The 18,294-nt window shown below is 57.9% G+C and overlaps 2 protein-coding genes across 2 annotated transcripts in view; one reads left to right on the forward strand and one right to left on the reverse strand.

The window, feature by feature from the left end:
- Nucleotides 1-1,238: 1,238 nt before the first annotated feature.
- LOC125933051 (uncharacterized) lies at nt 1,239-5,537 on the forward strand. Its single transcript, XM_049645906.1, has 4 exons — nt 1,239-1,629; nt 1,978-2,300; nt 2,413-2,552; nt 5,320-5,537. The coding sequence occupies exons 1-4, from the start codon at nt 1,432-1,434 to the stop codon at nt 5,535-5,537; spliced, it is 879 nt and encodes a 292-aa protein (XP_049501863.1). The 5' UTR covers nt 1,239-1,431.
- Nucleotides 5,280-18,294, reverse strand: part of BNIP3 (BCL2 interacting protein 3) — a 13,634-nt gene continuing 619 nt past the window's right edge. The window contains exons 2-6 of the mRNA XM_049645907.1: nt 10,786-10,936; nt 10,108-10,192; nt 8,013-8,119; nt 7,791-7,940; nt 5,280-6,340 (exon numbers count right to left, since the gene is read on the reverse strand). Coding sequence (XP_049501864.1) covers nt 6,295-6,340; nt 7,791-7,940; nt 8,013-8,119; nt 10,108-10,192; nt 10,786-10,936 — 539 coding nt within the window. The 3' untranslated portion in view covers nt 5,280-6,294. The remainder of the gene's footprint in view (nt 6,341-7,790; nt 7,941-8,012; nt 8,120-10,107; nt 10,193-10,785; nt 10,937-18,294) is intronic.

The raw sequence follows: 18,294 nt of genomic DNA on the forward strand, positions 1-18,294 counted from the left end.
TGTAGAAGTCGGCCAGGTGACGCGCCAGGTAAGGCTGGGGGAGCCCCTCAGAAAGGATTCGAGGATAGACCGGTGCTGCCGTGCCCGCGACACCGGTGTCCAGTGAGCCTCCCCGCGCACGCCGGGGAATGTGACGAGTCCCGGGGGCGGTCCCTTTAGAAAGCGCCGAAACCCTATGCATGCGGAGTTTCACGGTGCGTTTCGAGCCAGCAGAACGAACAGTTTTGATTCCCACGTGCTGCCACCGCTACCTGGCTGTATTTTAAAAGTAGGATCTTTGATGCCAGAAATCAGGATTTCCCAGGACAGAAACTATAGGGGGGGGGATTGGAACTTACTGGGATTTCACACACGGGCCCAAACCGCAGCGTCCTCGGGGCGCCGGGGCGCCGGGTGCCCACGCCGCTGTTGAGGGCGTGAGAGCGAACGTCTTGTTAATGAACGTTCTGTTCGTTACCCTGATCTAACGTGGCAGCTCCTCTTCAGTTCGCGTTCGGTTGGACCAGTTCTTACTTGTGCGTCGCGGCGCGAGGTCCAGGCCTGAGACCCAGAGCGGGGTTCTCCGAGTGTGCGTCCGCTGCGGGCCTTCGCACAAAGAAGCAGCCCTAACGGAATTGTACATATTCATTCAACTATTTTGACCAAAAAGTTTAATAAATTTTAAATGTTTAACTGGGTCTGCACTGTGTGTTCAGACGGCTTTTCCCATTGAGTAGCAATTGAGCCCCTGCGTCGCGGGGGACCCGGCAGAGGGGACGCGCCGGGGCGCGGCCCCCGGTGGCGCCCTCTCCGACTCCGGGGTCCCCCGCTTGCTCTCAGGAGCTGGGACCTGCGCGGGATGCGCGCTCGGGGGCGGGCATGTCTCCCCTGCACTGCTTCCTCCTCGACGTGCAGTCCCAGGTGAGCCTTTTGTCCCCCCGACAAGGCAGAATCCCTAGTTTTCAGACTTCATTTCTTTTGCTCATTTGTGTTCATGAAATACGGATTTTCGAAAACGTTCCCCTTTTCTCGTTTACAAATCCAGAAATTGTCTCTGTTCCTCAAAGTCAGTTGTGTGAATTGTTTTCATTCTTAGGGTCCCGTGCTGCTGTTTTCGTAGAAGTTTTCGTGCTCTACGCAGGCCAGTGACCTGGGTCGGGACGGATAATCTTTATTCGTGAGAAATGGAGCTTCTGAAAGTCAGTGTGAGACTCAGCCTGGTTGTCATGTGTCTGCAGATCGCTGGCACTGGTGACGGGACAGCACGACAAATGCCACGTTTCCACCTGCTGTCCCGAGGAGCTGAGCGGCCCCACTTCTCCGAGCCAGAGGCCCGTCCCCGGAGCATCCCTGGTCAGCACGAGCGGACCGCTCTGACCAGGCCCAGCCGGGCTCTGTTGCTACGTTGCTTTAAGGAGGAAATGTCTGCAAGTCTTAAGGGGGTCGAGACGAATGTCAGAATTGGCACCTGGGCTTTTTTCTTCCAAACGTGTGCTGTGTCCACAGACCAGCAGCCATTGGTCTCTCCGGGGGAGTGTCCGGGACGGGGTCAGAGCAGTGGGAGCCCCGAGTGAGCAGCTCCCTGGCTCTGCAGGAGAAGGGACAGCAGGTGTCTGTTGTCCAGAGGACGCCGCTCTGCACAGAACCCAGGTCTGAGGCGGGGCTTGGCCCGGGGATCGTGTCGGGGATGTTGAGCGGGGATGGAACGCGCACTTCCATTAGGACAGGGCTCGGGTGCTCTGCCGGGAGAGTGGAGGGAGTCCGGAAAAGTCTCGTATGAGCCGGTGGGATACCTGACCGGGACCCCGGTCCTTCGGTGTCCGGCGCAGAGAGGGCAGTATGTGTGCCCCGTGAGGGGTCTCCACGCGGCTGGTGCTCGGGGCCAAGTACGGGTGGGGCAGCCCCCCGCCCCCACACACACACCCAGGGCTGTCTCAGGGAGGAGTGGGGTATGACGCGTGGGCGCTCACCCTGATGGTGGCGGCCCCTTCTTTCTAGGTGCTTGCTGCACACGGGCCCTGCGAACTGGCGGCAGGGGACAGGTGGCCGCCCTGTGGCACGCGGTCACCGGTGGCGGGCTCAGGCGTGCGCGCACTGCCCCTGGGCCCACGCCGCACCCCTGCGGGGCTGGTGATGGCGGGTGAGCACAGCACACAGGGAACTTGCACACCCGAGCGTGGCCTTGACCTAGGAGCTGTGGCCCTGAGAGAGGGGACTCCCCGGCAGGAGAACGTGCGGAGGGGTCATCTGGGCCCAGGGCCTGTTGGAGTCGTCGGCACCTCATCCGACAGTGCATCCCTCTACTTGGGGTGTGCGCGAAGGTGGGGTCCCACCATTCGGTGTCCAGGGTGGGCAGCGGCCCCAGCGGGTGGGAGGCTGGGTGGCCGCCATCCAGGATCACTTGGCCTGTCATTCCTGTCCTGCTTCGTGCAGCACGGTCCCCGGAACACGGGCCTGCCAGCCGCCAGGATGCCAGCGCTGGGCTAGGACAGCTGCTGTCGACCTCGACCCCCGCGCAGTTGAGGACGTCGTGAGCAACAAACCTGGGATTCCTCTGATAACCAGAGTGTCTGGTAAGTCACTGGAGACCAGTCCGTTTAGAGCGGGCTCTGCAGGCGTGCTTGGTGGGGACAGACCTTCCCAGGCTGCGGATGAACCTCTTAGGCTCTGCAGCCTTCTACCGACACCCTCGGGGCACCACTGACGCTTCTCGCGGGCTCCGCTCCTGGGCTCAGACGTCGCCCGGAGACTGGGAGCCTCGCACATGTGCAGGGGGTGACGTTGAGCATCTTGCGTGCCCGGATGTCTTCGGAGAAGTAACCCGTCGTGTTTTCTATCTGACCCGACTGGTGTTACTTAGAGTGTCGGTTCCGCGTCACAGATCTTGGCTCCCGTGTACTTGGTTTCTGCTCCGTGTTGGTGGCTCCCGTTGGTGTGCACAAGGTTTTTAGTGCAGCCCCACTGGTTTATTTTTGCTTCTGTTGCCTTTGCGAATGGTGTCAAATCCAAAAACCTGTCGCCAAGACCGATGTGAGGGAGCTCACGGCCTGTTTTTGTCTGGCTTCTGGTTTCAGGTCCTAAATCCATTGTTGAGATTTAAGATCTTATTTTTAAATCATCTCTACACCCGGCGTGGGGCTCGAACTCACAACCCTGAGATAGTCGCAGGCTTCACCCACAGAGCCAGTCAGGCCCCCTGCGTCACGTTGTCCGCGGCGGCCCGGGGCGAGTCCTGCCGGCGCTGTCTGCTGGACACGCGGCCCTTTCCCCGGGGTGCGCTGGCGGCCGACCTCGCAGGCGGACGGCCCGTGTGGGGGTTCACCCCGGCTGCAAGGCGTCTTCACGACGCACCGTGGCCTTGGTCTCTGCGACCACCGCGGAGGGGGGGGCGGGTAGTGGGGCTGCCCCCCACGCTCACTCTGCGGCGTCTGTGGGTCCCGCGTGTGCCTGACGGGGACCCGCAACTCGCAGGCCCGTATTTTCCTCCCACCTGTTTGCTGCCGGCGTGGAAGAGGGCGCCTGCCCGTCACCGCGCCGCCGTGCTTGTTTCTTGTCCCGCTTTGGGCCACTGGCACTTCCTTCACCTTGTCTCCCGTGTCCTTTGCCTGCGCCGGCTCCTGAGCCCACTCTCCGGTGTGTGTGTGTGTGTGTTCCGGACCCCACTGCCCCGGAGCCCACTTCTCCCTCGAGCCGTGCTTCACCCCGTGGCCAGTTCAGTTCAGCTCGGGTCATGACCTCACGGCCTCACTTTACCTGTGGCCTGAGGGACCGGATCCGGACCTGCCAGCTCCCAGTGCTCACCGGGCTGACGGAGGCCCCGCGGCTGGAGCTGGGAGACCCCTCCCCCGCAGGATGTGCCTGCCTCCCCCGCATCTATTAGACCTTGAGTTCCATTCACTCTCCGGCCCGCCCTCTTCCTCCGGATCAGTGTCCTCCTCAGTGTCCTCCTCGTTCGCAGCTCTGAACACCTGCCCCGCCGCCAGCGTGGCCTCGGGAATCGTCCCATTTCCTTGTTTGCATTCGATTTTGAATTATCTCGGAAACGTTTCCAATGATTGATTTTGGCTTCGCGAGGCACCGTGGAGGTGCTGAGTCCGTCCCGGCAAAGGCCTGTGCCTTCCTTCCCCTCCATCCCCCCCCCATACCTGCTGCCCCCACCTGCTCCTCGGGTGTGGTCACGGGTTTCTTCATAAGGAGCAGGGGCCTCCTTGGCTCATTTTTGCACGAATGATAGCACACCATCGGTTACGCTCTTTTTTCAAATACGTCTTTATTTTGTTCATCAGCCTGCAGTTTGGGCCGTAGTGGGTCCAGCTCTGAACAGGGTCACCTGGGGCAGCTCGCCCGATGCCGGAGGGCCCGTGTGGTGTCCAAGCCGATCGCCCACACGGCTGGCGCACCCTCTGCGGGGGGGCCTCTCCCGTGACACGCTGCTAGAAACGGACTTTTACAGGGTGATCCTCAGGATGGATTCCTAGAACGGGTCATAGGTCACAGCAACGAGCAGGTGGTGGTCAAGGTGCTGATGGATTTCCTCCTCGCCCCGCCCCCAAGTGCCCCACCCAGTCTGCAGGTGTCTGGACCAGAAAACTCATTTAAAAGTGGCAACTGCAGGTTTCTCTCTTTAGATCCAAGACTGTTTGCAGCACGTTAAGTCACCCAGACGCGTAAACTCACTCTTCAGCGAGTAAAATGAACAGTAAAGAGGGCTATTAGCAAAGCTGTTACTGTGTGCTGTTATCACACCAGAAAGGAAGGACAAAAGAGAGACACCTGCAAATACACACACTCTGGGGAGGGGCCTCCAGAAAGCCCGCTCTCATTCCCGGTGTCACTCAGGGGAAAGCACTTTCCTGACCGCCCTCCGGGGCTTCCAGCCAGATTTGCCCAGGGCTCAGCTAATGCCACCAAGAGCGGGGCAAAAGTGCCTTGCAGAGGGCCCCCGGTCGCTCATGTGATGACCCAGAGGGCGACAGGGGAGTCAACCGTGCTCAAGGGGCACCGACCCTGGAGACACAGGACCCCGCTCAGCCACGCTGAGTGCAGCTCCCTGGATCAGGCCTTTGGCCGCTTGAAACAGAAGCGGCAGAGGGACCAGCCCGTTTCTGCTGACAGACGGGCACCCCCTGCTGTCTGTCACGGGAGTTTGCTCGGCCGGAGCATTTCCACGTGACCGAACCTGTCTCCCAGAAGGCGAGCACCAGGAAGGTTTCCGACCCCATTCAAGCAGCAGAAATTTCTGCAAATGAGATGGCTGTGAGCTGCTGTACCTGAGGTAATCATTTAAATATAAACGGAAATTTTAAAAACTCGAAATGTTATTTATTTTTAACACAACAGAACGTAGCATACGGGTGCAGAACAGATACAGGAGGATCTATCTGTACGGTGCGTCCGAGAGGCCGCCGCCACCGCCATGCTGTAGGAGAGGTAAAGGGGACAAGGGGACGTACGCCCGGTTCACCCACAAAGCTTTTAGAACACTTTTAAGCCACGTGACTACAGTCATCTCAAGGATTTGGCAAAGATTTATTTTTTCTCTATTTCCAGTCTTTTGAAGTAGACACAGGTTTGCTCAGGATGGAGCAGATTCTAAGAGCGCACGAAACCCCAACACCACGGGGAGGACTAGATCCAGCAATCCAGAGTGAGTGGAGAGGAGGGCACGGACGGGGGCCCTGGGCAGGAGGAGAGTGTCCCAGGTGGCCACCCAGACGGAAGTCCCCCCCCCCCCCCCAGGGATGCACGGCTTCGTGTCCCAACAGTACAGCGGAACCTGCATTTGTTCCGGGATTCTACGGCGTGACAAAGAACTCTGCGTTAAAAGAGTTAAATGTCTTTAGGAGACAACCTGCATCCACTTGAATGTAGTCTTTCCTATAACAGTGTGAATATAAGGCCACAATATTTACTTGGGATAAACCCCTCATGTAGTCATTTTAATAAACATTCATTCTTTGCAAATATAAAGTATTTTAACTGAATAATTGGTTACAGATAATCTGCCAGAATACTACATACATCGTATCTAGCATGTTAAAATTATTTACTTACTTACAATATCCAAAGAGAATTTACTACCGAATTATTACAGCAGATGTTAACCAACACGACATGCGCACTAACTGATCCCACGGATACGATTACGGGTTAGCCTGGTTCTTCTGTCTTTTCTTTCATCTCACTAAAGGCGGAAACGCAGCGTTTACAGAACCAAGTGGTGCAGCTTCCCGGGGTCGGGACAGGCCTCCGTCGGTGCTGCCGCGGCCCCCACGGCGATCCGGCCGCGGGGAAAAGCCGGGCTCTGATTCTTCATCAGAAGGTGCTGGTGGAGGTGGTCAGACGCCTTCCGATGTAGATCCTTCAGAGAGAGCAACGAGCAGTTAGGTGGGCGCACCGCTCACGGCCTGGCGGGGGCAGCGGATGCAAGGGGACAGCCTATTTGCCACCTTGTCCTAAGAACTTTGTGAGGAGCATCTGCAACCTTATCAAACGCTTAGTGATTTGTCACAGTATTTTGTAATCGCGTTTAGAGATCCAGCTGTGTTCTAAGTATAGAGGAGGCCACAGAGCAAGCAGAGATGCTCTCACGACACAACGGCCATGGCGCTTCTTTCGAAGCGGACCCGGCGGCTTCGCCGTGGGTTCGCGTCCGCCAGCCTCACCAGGGCCGTCCCCGAGCAACAAAGCGCTGCCCTCAGGCGGTCCAGGGCCGGGGCGAGAGCGGGGGGCGAGAGCGGGGCCCGGAGAGGAGCACGCGGATCAGGCTCGGACTGACCGAGAGGGGGGCAGAAATAAAGGGGCTGGCGGGCCCAGCAGGAGAGCTCAGGCGCGAGCCCACCCGTCCTCAGGGGAGCCGCCTCAGGTGGACCAGAGACGGACTTAGTCCCGAGGGCCAGCAAGCTCTGCCCGTTGGGCGCCAGCTGCAGACATCAGCCCTGAAATGGGAGGCCCAAACCAGGCATTTAAGCAGCGGCCATCTGACTCGCTAGCTGTGGAGAACAGTCCAGAGCTGGACTCAGGAGAAGCTGGCCAGAACACAGCCGTGCCGGAGACCGAGCACCGGGCAGCGAGGGGGACGGGTTCCGGCCCCTGGGGAAGCCACTTCCCAGGCGGAAGTAGGGTCTGAGCCTCAGAAGGGAGGGCGGGGCGGGCAACTCTGCCCCACCCCCACCCCCACGGCCGCTGGGCCCTCCAGAAAGCTCCCACCTGCCCCCAAACTTGGAAGGGCCCGAGGCTCGGGTTCCCCGTCCACGGGGCCCAGGAAGCCAAGGGCGCTGTGCGTCGGCGGCTCGGGTCATCCTGGTTTCCCTCTCCCCGGACCCGAGCCCTCCGGCCAGGGGGTGCCGGCCTGAATCAGAAGCCCATCTTGACCACGCGGACCGTCCCACAAGCTACAACCGCAGCGGAATGAGGCGCGCCCGGGCTCGTGAGACCACCACCCACCTGCACAGAGGCTGGGACCGCACCGGGCAAGCCGCACCAGACGCCAGGGGGCGCGAAGGCCCGTCTCCCTGGCTCTGCCAAGCCAGGCCGCGACACGCCTGCGCGTGGGAGGCGCAGCCCGGGACGACACAGAACACGGGGCCGTCCGTGCTGACGAGCCAGACGCCACGAAAGCACCGGGCGGGACAAGCCTCTGCCGTCAGGGCTCGGTCGGGGGGCCATCCCCGCGGTGGGGCCGGGAGGTGAGGCAGGGGCACCTCCAGGGTCTCAGGCCAGGGTCCGAGTCCCGTGCCTGGCCACACGCAGGTCACGTAAGCTGACTGGGACCCGGTTCCCCGGGGGCAGCCTCGCACGGCCTCACTCACCCCAGCCCGATGGCCAGCAGGTGCGAGAGCAGCAGGGACGGGAGGAAGACCTTCAGGAACTCCGCCGAGAAGATGCCCCCCTTCTTCATCACGCTCGTGTTCCTCATGCTGAGCGTGGCCGTGCGCTTCGGGTGCTTGAAGAGGAGCTCCCTGGGGGGACACACGCGAGTGAGCGGCCGTGCTCCGGGTCCACCGAGACCCCGCGACACCGAGGACACTCACTTGGGGGGGATGTTTTCCGGCCGACTGGACCAGTCCCATATCCAGTCGGAGTTTTTCTTCAAGATGCTCTCGACTTCTTTCCTCCTCTCGATATAATCTTCCTCAGACTGCGACAGAGTTGACGTGAACAGTGGGTCAGCCCCTCACGGCCCCGCCACGGAATGCCGCCGTCCACCCACGCGCCGTCACGCAGGCCGGGCTTGGAGGCCCACAGCCGGGTGGTGGGTGGACGGCAGGTTGGGGGGCTCGCTTCTGGGACAGACGCTGAGGCTGCAAACACTGTCCCAAGGAAGCCACGTGAAGTGAGGACAGAGGACAAAGGGGCCGCACAAAGATGCCAACCACGGGGCTGGTTGTGAGACAAGCAAATAAAAACCATCTAAAACCCAAAACAAGCTCTGAACGGCACAGTGCCCCTTGATCAAGTTTAAAAGAACGATTTTGTGTTCAGTGGGAGTGAAAAACCCAAAAACATACCTGCACCTGTGATTTCAAGCTACATCTTAAAATCTGTAAGATGAGACACTAATCACAGGGGACTAAGGAGCAGGATCACAGAGAGTTTTCTTTTTTGCATTTCAAAAGCTCTACTTGGGGCACCTGGGGGGGCTCAGTTGGCTAAGCGTCCAGCTCTTGATTTTGGCTCAGGTCATGATCTCACGGTTCGTGAGTTTGAGCCCTGAGTCGGACTCCCTGCTGACAGTGTGGAGCCTGTTTGGGATATTCTCTCTCTCTCTCTCTCTCTCTCTCAGCCCCTCCCTGGCATGCTCCCTCTCATCAAAATAAATAAAACTTAAAAAAATAAAAATAAAACCTCTGTCTATACCTTAGTATATCCTGTAATTCCTCCTTTAAAATCTGAAAAACCACTAAAAACTTTGGAAATACTGTAGAATGCATCAGCAAAACAAACCAGCTGCCTGGGGGCACTGTCAGGATACCCGGGGGACCAGGGACAGTCCTGGAAGAGCCTAGGTGGGAGGGAGGCCCTGAGGGGAGACCCCACAGGATCAAGTGACTCAGTGGTACTTCAAGACCTTGCTTCCCAAGAGACTTTGAAATAAACATGGGAAAGGAAGTCAATTGTTCGTGTTCTTGTAATTACCGAGAACACCCAAAGAAAACACTTCCTGGAGGGGCGCCCGGGTGGCTCCGTCGGTTATGCATCCGACTCCGGCTCAGGTCATGATCTCGTGGTTCGAGAATTCAAGTCCTGCGTCAGGCTCTGTGCTGTCAGCTCGGAGCCTGGAGCCCGCTTTGGATTCTGCGTCTCCCTCTCTCTGCCCCCTCTCCACTCATGCTGTCTCTCTCCCTCTCTCAAAAAGAAGATAAAACATTAAAAAAAAAAACCAAAAACACTTTCTGCGCATTCCAACATACGCAGGTGCAGCAGGGAGAGGGAGTGGGGGGTTGGGGGGGACTGGAGGAGCCCCACAGCACGAGGGCCTGACGCTCTCAGACTGGAGCCCCACAACACAACCGAAGCACCTAGCCAGTAAGACCCATTAACTACTTGAGCAAATGTTAAAAAAGTGAGCTCAGACTGAAGTAACTGGCCTGTGTGCTCCTCACATGAATTATGCCAACAACAGTCAGCACGGCCTAAGGCATCGTTTCTGGAAGGGTCTACAGCATCCATCGAGGAAGGGGTGTCAGCGTCACGATGGTAGGGGGCCCCGAAAGGCTCTGTGGACAATGCCAGGCTCTCCCAAAGAGCGGACACTGGAACACGCGCTCACCGTCCGACCGACAGCCAAGGCCACCCGCTCCCCGGCTCCCCGGCTCCCAGCCACCCTTCCCACTGGCCACACAGGCCCCTGTCCAGGCTGCAGGCCCGGGACAACCCACCTCCCTCCCGCGTGTCCTCAGGACGGCACGGGAGGGCAGCGGAGGCCCCCTACGTGACCTGAGCCGCACTTCTCTGGCCCGCTCGGTGTGAGGCCCGAGTGGTGGCTGTCGCTGCCCCCACCCCTGGCTTTACAAAAAGGCAAGAGACCCCCTAAGAACACCAGAGCCTCCTCTCCTCAGCTCCACTGGACAGGCTTACCATACAAATGTCAAAACGGCACCCGGTGCGCAGCCCGCTCCGGCCTACCTGAGAGCTGTTCTTTTCTCCCACGCTGTGGGCGTCTATCTCCGAAGCTCGGTTCGTATCTTGCGGAGTCTGTGAGCGAGGCGGGCTTGATAGTGACGCACGCGAGAATGGGAGAAGAGCGAGGCGGGCACGTTATTCCCGTCCCGACAAGCGAAGCACCCGGCGGCCCGGGGCCACCTCCCCAGACAGGAAGCGCTGGCACCAGGCCAGCGCCAGACCGTGCGGCCTCCTCGTCAGTGGAGCGGCGCAGGCAGCGGGGAGCCAGGCCCGGGGGTGGACCCGACGCGGCCCGCAGGCTCGCTCTGCGTGGCTTGGTGCTCTGCTACAGGCCTGCGAGCACCTGAGCTTTGGTTTCTGACCGGTCACGCTGCCCCAACTCACCGGCAGTGCTGACGCCCAGCAGCTCGTGGTGACCCAGATGACAAAGCCGGGACCCACGGGGAGCAGAGGCCGGGGGACCAGGTGTGGGATCTGCCCCCCCCCTTTACTGTGGTCCCTCCACGGACCAGGCCCCATCCCTCCTGCCAGAGGGCGAGGGTCCCCCTCTCCAAGGAGGGACGGAGAGGGGGAGGGCCGCTCCTGAACGTGCGCCGAGCTCAGGTTCAAGCAGCACTTACCACCGTGACCGCTCGAGCGCTGGGCCGTCAGCACCGGATGCGCGTGCGTACTTACACCCACCTGTCACAGTGAGAACTCTTGGAGCTACTCCGTCCAGATTCGTGCTGGGCGTCCAGCAGGATTTTTTCCAGGTCGCCGTTATAAATAGAAGCAGAGGCTGGAATGCTGCTCCCATTCCCATTATTGCTGAAATGCAATTCCACCCAGGAGCCTGCCGGAGACAAAAGAGGACACGGCTTGGATTTTCTACCTACGGTGGAGCCAGCCACCCTCCCAGCCCTGACTCTTGGGACACGCAGCCATCTCCTTGAAGCTACAAATACCCGCCCGGTGGCACCTGCACAGGTGTCCGGTGACCTGCTGGGCCAGCAGGGACCACCGATTGGGATGCTTTCGACTCAGTTTTCAGAAAAGGGTATCAACAGCATCTGAAGAGATTTCAATTGTTTTGAAGGTTTAAACTCTGTCGTGTGCTTATTTCCACACCAGCTGCACATTCTGGCCCTGACGCCTCCCGACACTGGCTCCTGACCGCTGCTCTGCGCTCCCGTCTGTGAGAAGCCGGATGAACGTGTCTAGAACGAAGGTAATTTCTCACTAAACGTGATTAACCAGAGCAAAGCATCTCATGGATTCAAGCCACCCAAGCTGTTACCGGAAGGAAGTCTACGTCCTTAAACTTACTAAAAATTGACATCCATTACATACATCCCAAGCTGCTTCTAGCCAGATTTTGTGGCTTCAGAGAGCTGTCTTAGCACTGGACCATCCGCACCGAATACCCCCGGCAGCCACGGCCTGCAGGGCAAGGCACTACCTTCTGCCAGGCTCGCTCTCCCACGGGCCCACCGGCTGAGTTCCTGGGATAAACTCACTCCAATCTACACCCCTGCACGGGCTGTGAGCAAAGGACCAGATGGAGCCCCCACCCCCAGAGGGAGCCTGCCTGTCGGAAGAGGCGTCTCCACGGACACGACGTCCACCCTGCAGCCTCATGCTGGGCAGGGACAGGCTGGGGAGGGGCTGTGGGTGGTGCACGTGCACATGTCTGGGGAATCAAGCAGGCGGGAGAGCTCGAGAACAGTCCCAGCCCGTCCCACGACGGGGGACGTGACCCCCAGACGTCCTGAGCGCACTGCAAGCGGCGGGCTCGGCGCGGGCTGAGTGGGGGGGCGCCAGGCCAGGGCCCAATGGCACCACCTGGGGGCTGGACGCGGGGGCCGCTAAGTGCCGGTGGACACGTGCACGTGCTTGGGCCCGCCGCTGCGGCTGCGCCACAAGCTGGGGGTTCTGTCGGATCCGTGGCCCGTTCGGTGGGGGACGGCAGCCATCGGTGCTTCCGGAACTGCCCATCGCTCACGGAGTCCCCGCTCTCGCGTCCATCGGATGCAGACCTACGAGCGGACGGCTGGCGAGGAGCGCGTGCGCCATCAGGCTCATCAGGAGACACCTGCCCCGACACACAGCTGCGCCAACGCGCAGGCCTCCCGAGAAAGCAGGGCATCCGCTGCTGCCCGCTTGGTGCAGCCAGTCTTCCCGGGTGGCCCTTCTGTGATGGCGTCGCCTCACGTGGTTTTACATTTCTCGGATTTCTGTTTTTTAACATTTATTTTCGAGAGACAGAGCATGAGCAGGGGAGGGGCAGAGAGAGGGAGACACAGAATCCGAAGCGGGCTCTCTGAGCCGTCAGCACAGAGCCCGACACGGGGCTCGAACTCACAGACCGTGAGATGGTGACCTCAGCTGAAGTCGGACGCTCAACTGACTGAGCCACCCGGGCGCCCCCGCTTTTTTTTTTTTTTTAAGTGTTTATTCTGAGGGAGCACGAGCACGCGCAGGGGAGAAGCAGAGAGGAGGAGACAGAGAATCCCCAGCAGGCTCCACACTATAGGCACAGAAGCCAACGTGGGGCCGGAACTCACGAATCATGAGATCATGACCTGAGCCAAAATCAAGCGTCAGCCGATGTTCAACCGACAGAGCCACCCAGGAGCCCATGTTTCTCTCATCTCTAACGAAATTGGCCGGATTTTCACGTTCGCTGGCCACCTGGATGACATCCTTTTACATCAGCTGTTCAAAAATCTCTTCCTCTGCCTGTAAGAGTTCAGTATTCAAGATACAAGCCTTTCTTATCTGAACGTGTTACAAGTAACTTCCCTGTGGCTTGCCTTCTTGCGCTGACGTCTTGTTCTGACGAATAGAAGTTTTTTATCTTAATTCAGCCAAATATTCAATCTCTTCCTACTCTGAGGTCCTGAAGATCTATGTCCTGGGGACTGTCGTGCAGACGTGGGTTTCCTGAGCCCGGCTGCAATCTGTGCACACGCTCAGTCTGGGGCAGACATTCAGCTGCCCGCGCTCCCCACTGCCGGGCTGCCTCCTGTCAGAGATCAAGCTGGCAATGTGCATGGGTCTGTTTCCGAGCCCGACAGTCTCTCTGTTCTGTGTCACGGGTCTGTGTATCTCAGGCAGCAGCTACTTGTCAAAGGCTGCTCCGGCAGCACGCGGAGGACGGGGGCTGGGACAGGGTGGAGGCAGGCTGCAAAAGACAACGTGCGGGAAAGACACCGGGGCCATGTCCTACCTCCTCTAACTGCACCACGAGGACCATCGCCCCGCATGGCCCCACACCGTGCAGTCGGGGGGACGGTGGACCGGAGGCACCAGCAGACGGCCAGCCGTCCAGCCAGCTGGCCTCTCTGAGTCCTAACCTACCCTCAGTGAGCTGCTTGTACCACAGGTCACATTCATCGGAAAAAAGCAAATCAAAGACGCTGCCACAAAGCTCACAGCCTCCCAGTCTGCTAACACGATCGTCACACACGTTTCCCAGTGACTGTCTCCAGCTGCAGGAGCGCATCATGAATGCACAAGCCAGCGTCCAGCCAGGAGCCCAGGCCACGGGCCACCACGTGTCAGCAGAAGCTACAGTGACTTCAGAGCATCCTACACACCTCCCATCCCAAGACCGCACATCTGACGTTTCCATCTGGGCTGCCGACCGGGTTTCCAAGAGCTCTGGTGCCTGAGTCTAAGGGGTGTGGGGTCTTTTCATGATGTCACTTCCAACTTGGAATGTGTTGGGGGGGGGGGGGTCTCCAACTGGCTGTCCGATGACTCATTTCCAGCGTGACCCCCTGGAGCCAGCGAGGCCCCACACGGTCCACCTCACAAGACTGCCTGCGGCTGACAGTGGCTGCAAACGGGGCATCCAGGCTGCTCACGCTTCTGCCCGCAGACGACAAATGCAGGGGCTCCTACAAGACCTGCCCCGGGTCCAGTCCTTCCCTAGAACAACTCACAGGACCCAGGAAAACACCTTACTTACCCGCTTATTACAAAGGACACAACTCAGGGACAGCCAAGTACATACACACACACACACACACACACACACACACAGACACACACACACAGAGGACAGGGGACAAGAGCCGGGGGGGGGGGGGGGGGGGGGAGCTCCTGCACCTCAGCATGTGCACCAGTGAAACTCCCTGAAGTTCGTTGTATGAAGGTTTCCTAACCAACCTCCAGCTGCTCCTGTCCCCGGAGGGGGGCAGGCACTGAGAGCCCGCCCTCTCGTCTCAGGTTTGTCTCTCCCCTCACTCCCCCATGCAAAGGCCACTTAGGTCCCTGCTAAGTCACCTCATTAGCAGACTCCGTATGTCCCAACAGGGCTCCTCAATACACTACTGTCACTCAAGAAATCCCAAGGGCTTTTGGAGCTCGGTGCCAACATGCAAGGAAAAAGACCCCAAACATATGCTTTCTTAAACAGGTATTACTGGGCTGCCTGGCTGGCTCAGCCTGAAGAGCGTGTGGCTTGATCTTGGGGTCACAAGTTCAAACCCCATGTTGGGTACAGAGATTACTTAAAAATAAAATCTTAAAAAATAATAAAAATAAAAAATAAACTGAGACAAAACTGACATGTAACACTATTAAATGCAAGTGTATATCTATTTTTTTGTTACATTACAAGGATCAACTCAAGACCCAATGAGACCAGCCCATGCTTTTTAAAATCATGTCATAAAAAGTCCTAAGCATCCCGAGGGAAAAAAAAAATCCCATTCTGGATTCTCTACAGCAAAAGCTTTGGGTCCAAAAGCTGTTTTCCAAGAATGATTTACTAGGAAGAGAGTTTTATTATTAACCTGCGCAACTGGGCAGGAAGCACACTTCCTGGCAAGGGAAAACCGGGCTTGCTATCCACCCACCCACGTCACGCACCCGCTAAGGTCCCTCATCTTTTCCAGCAGGAAAGATGGGGATAACGTGTCTTCACCACCTCAGAAAGCTTCCTCAATCACAAACAACAAACCAAGTCACCAGCCATAGTTAGGCCTCACGAGGAAACAGACGGGGGTGCTGCTGGTCCAAGGCAGGCCCCCCGCTCCCCGCCACATATGCTCCATACTAACGGGGACACAGCCCAGCTCACACCTCGGAACAAGCCAGAGATGAAGCGCCAGCCACACCTCCTGCCTCCACTGTGCCATGTGACAGCCCACAGGGAACCCCCAGCACATCCCGTTTCCCTCCGGCCCTGGTCTGGGTAGCAGGTCTCAGCCCTGGAGACGGAGAGGCCGTGTTCTCTCCCGCTCTCCAGAAGCCTCGCTGGCGCTCTGCAAACTCCGAGCTGGAATGCGGAGGCAGAACCCCAGCATGGATGTATTTTGGAAAAGCTGTAACGGGATTTGGGCAGCCAGGGTTGAAAAGGACTGGTCAGGGGGGTGGCAGGCGTCCTAATAACCTGTGAGACAGCAGGACAGACAGAAAACAGAACCAAGGACGTTTGAGAAGGCGCACCTCCCAGAGGGAGAGCGGCCACTAAGCCTCGAGGAACTCGCTCCCTCCTCAGAGGGCTTCCTCCCTGGGAAAACTGCACGTTCTAAAAACTTCTCTAAGCACAACCATTTTTGTGAGTAAACAGAACAGTAAATAAATAAATGCATGCACGCCTCTCAAGTTAGGTGGGCAGAATGAGAGACTTGATTTGACCTAGGACTCTGATAACTCGGGATCCTGTCTGCACTGTCCCCCCGGGCTCCCAGCAGCCCCCAGGGCACCTCACCAGGAGCCTGACTCTTCCTATACTTGTGCTCACCTGCCTGATTTTCTGCCCCGCCTCGGTCCTCTCAGTGACCATCTGTGAGTTGGGCGAGGACCTACACGTCTGAAACCTGCACTCTCAAAACTGCACAATTCTGGGGTGCCTGGGTGGCTCAGTCGGTTGAGCGTCCGACTTCGGCCCAGGTCATGATCTCGCCGTCCGTGGGTTCGAGCCCCGCATCGGCCTCTGTGCTGACAGCTCAGAGCCTGGAGCCTGTTTCAGATTCTGTGTCTCCCTCTCTCTCTGACCCTCCCCTATTCATGCTCCGTCTCTGTCTCAAAAATAAACGTTAAAAAAAATTTTTTTTTAATTAAAAAAAACTGCACAATTCTACTAGAATTTCCATGCCAAAGAAACCCCATTTTTGTCTTCGGACGCCTCTGCCCAGAGCAGGCTGGCTGTGACAGCAGCGTTGTCTGACTGGCTGCAGGAAGCAAGTGGGGGGAGCATCTCAGAGCAAACTGGTGAGCACCTTACTAAACCCATGCACTCGTCAACAGTCGGCCTGGAATTCGGGGGTCCTCGTGGGAAGTCAGCCATGCCACCGCCTCCCATCCTACTACCTACCGCCCTCCTGCACGGTAGCACTTGCACATCTAAGTGGGGAAAAGAAAGGCAGATCGGGATCTTGCTGAAACTAGAATGGACCGGGGGCACCAGGGAAGAACCAATCAGCTTTCAAGGAAAGCGCTGCCGCTGTCTGTAGGGCGGGCTGAAGGAGGCTGGCTCCGCTCGGGCTCAGAGAGAAACAAGAGGTCATCAGCCCAGAACCGAGAGGGGCACGCGCCGCCTCAGACGGGAGCCGTGCCCGGATTCACATTTCCCAGGGCAGCCGGGCAGCACCACGTGATGTGACGCGAGTGACCCCACCCACACCCGGCAGATAGTGAGTGCCCAGCAGCACGTACACGCAAGAGAACCGCCCGAAGAGTGTCCTAAACGTGAATTTCCACTCAGTGTGTAAACATCTTTTTATAGAATAAGCAAAACAGAAAAACAAAGCTTTTAACTCAGAAGCTGGCAATTTTGCACTGCCAATGACTCAGCACTTTGGGGTCAGTCGACGGAGGGCGATCTGAGCCCCCTTGGAACACTCAGAACAAGGCCCATAAGAAAGACACACGATGCTGCAAAGTAAGTAGCTTGACAATGAGAAAAAGGATGATCCCAAGGCAGAGAATTTATAACTTACAGGAGAAAAGACAGAGAACCTTTAAACCCTTAATCCCTTTGTCGATTTCAAAGAACTAGTCAATGTCAAATTTTAAAGAGATTACAGGATTTTAAAAATGGCTTGCAGTTTTTAAATGCACGTTACACGCGGTATTAGACTCAGTCTCGCCTAGTCAGATCCTGTTTGTTGTAAGGGACAAGAATTAGCTCACCAGATTTCTCTGAACATGAGGATTTCGACAATCTTAATGAAGCTTAAACATTCATTCTCGAAGGTTTGAACAGCCCTCCCCAGAGCTTATTTACAGGCTCACTCAGATTAGTGAACTTTTGCTTCAGAGAATACAAAGGTCAGGGCCACGGGGTTTCTCCTGGGCCCCCAGGGGCCGAGAGAACAAGGGCTGCACCGCAGCTCTACTGAGGCAAGACCCAGGAGGCGGCTCTCGAGGCTGCCTTTCACTTAGCTGTGTGGGTGGGCAATGCCCAGCAACCCTGTGAGCCCTGGCTCCCCAAAATGCAAAAGGACAGTCCGGAGACCCAGAAACAACAGGCACACCAGCAAGGCTGGAGGCACGTGTCTGCCCCAGAGCACTTGCCTGGTCTGGACCCGCGTGCTGGACGGGAACAGTGATTTTTTTTGTCCCACAAATCAATCCTGAGCTTTGGTTTGCAATGAACCTTCTAGTACAAATAGAACCCCAACTTAAAAAACAAAAAACACTTACATGCTTATACCATTTATTAAGCTGTTTATCTTACACTAAGAAGAGTGGCCGGTGGACCTGAGCCCTGTATCAACAGTAACCCCTTCGTCCTCTCCTGCCTCCCGAGTAAGTCCCAACAGTCACCACGGGCAGAACTAGTAACGCCTTAAATCTAAAGCCCACAATCCAACTAGAACCACCTTGGGCATCCGCTCGCTAAAATCAACGCCGGAGTACGGAATACGTGATAAAACGCGCCTTTACCAAGCTATGCGGACTCAGGGAGCTGTGACTTCAGGGCGGGATTCCCAGTCGCCTGAGCGGTGTTTAGGCTTGTTAGGGGTATCCAATCTGTCCCCTGCCCCGCCAGTGCCCCGCCAGCCCCCTGTCCCGGCCCTGCCAGTCCCGAGCCGCCCCCAGCCCCTGCCCCGCCAATCCCCGGCCCCGCCAGTCCCCCGCCACCCCTGGCCTCGTCCCCGGCCCCGCCAGCCCCAGGCCGCCCTCTGCCCACCAATCCCCCGCCAGCCCCCTGTCCAGGCCCCGCCAGTCCCCGGCCGCCCCCGGCCCCACCAA

This window comes from Panthera uncia, chromosome D2 (assembly GCF_023721935.1).
Source record: "Panthera uncia isolate 11264 chromosome D2, Puncia_PCG_1.0, whole genome shotgun sequence".
Taxonomy (NCBI): Eukaryota; Metazoa; Chordata; class Mammalia; order Carnivora; family Felidae; genus Panthera; species Panthera uncia.

Coding starts and splice junctions, on each gene's coding strand:
- LOC125933051 (XM_049645906.1), top strand. CDS start 1,432: ATGTCAGAATTGGCACCTGGGCTTTTTTCTTCCAAACGTGTGCTGTGT. Junction 1,630..1,977: donor CCGCTCTGCACAGAACCCAG/GTCTGAGGCGGG, acceptor CCTTCTTTCTAG/GTGCTTGCTGCACACGGGCC. Junction 2,553..5,319: donor TCTGATAACCAGAGTGTCTG/GTAAGTCACTGG, acceptor TTAACACAACAG/AACGTAGCATACGGGTGCAG.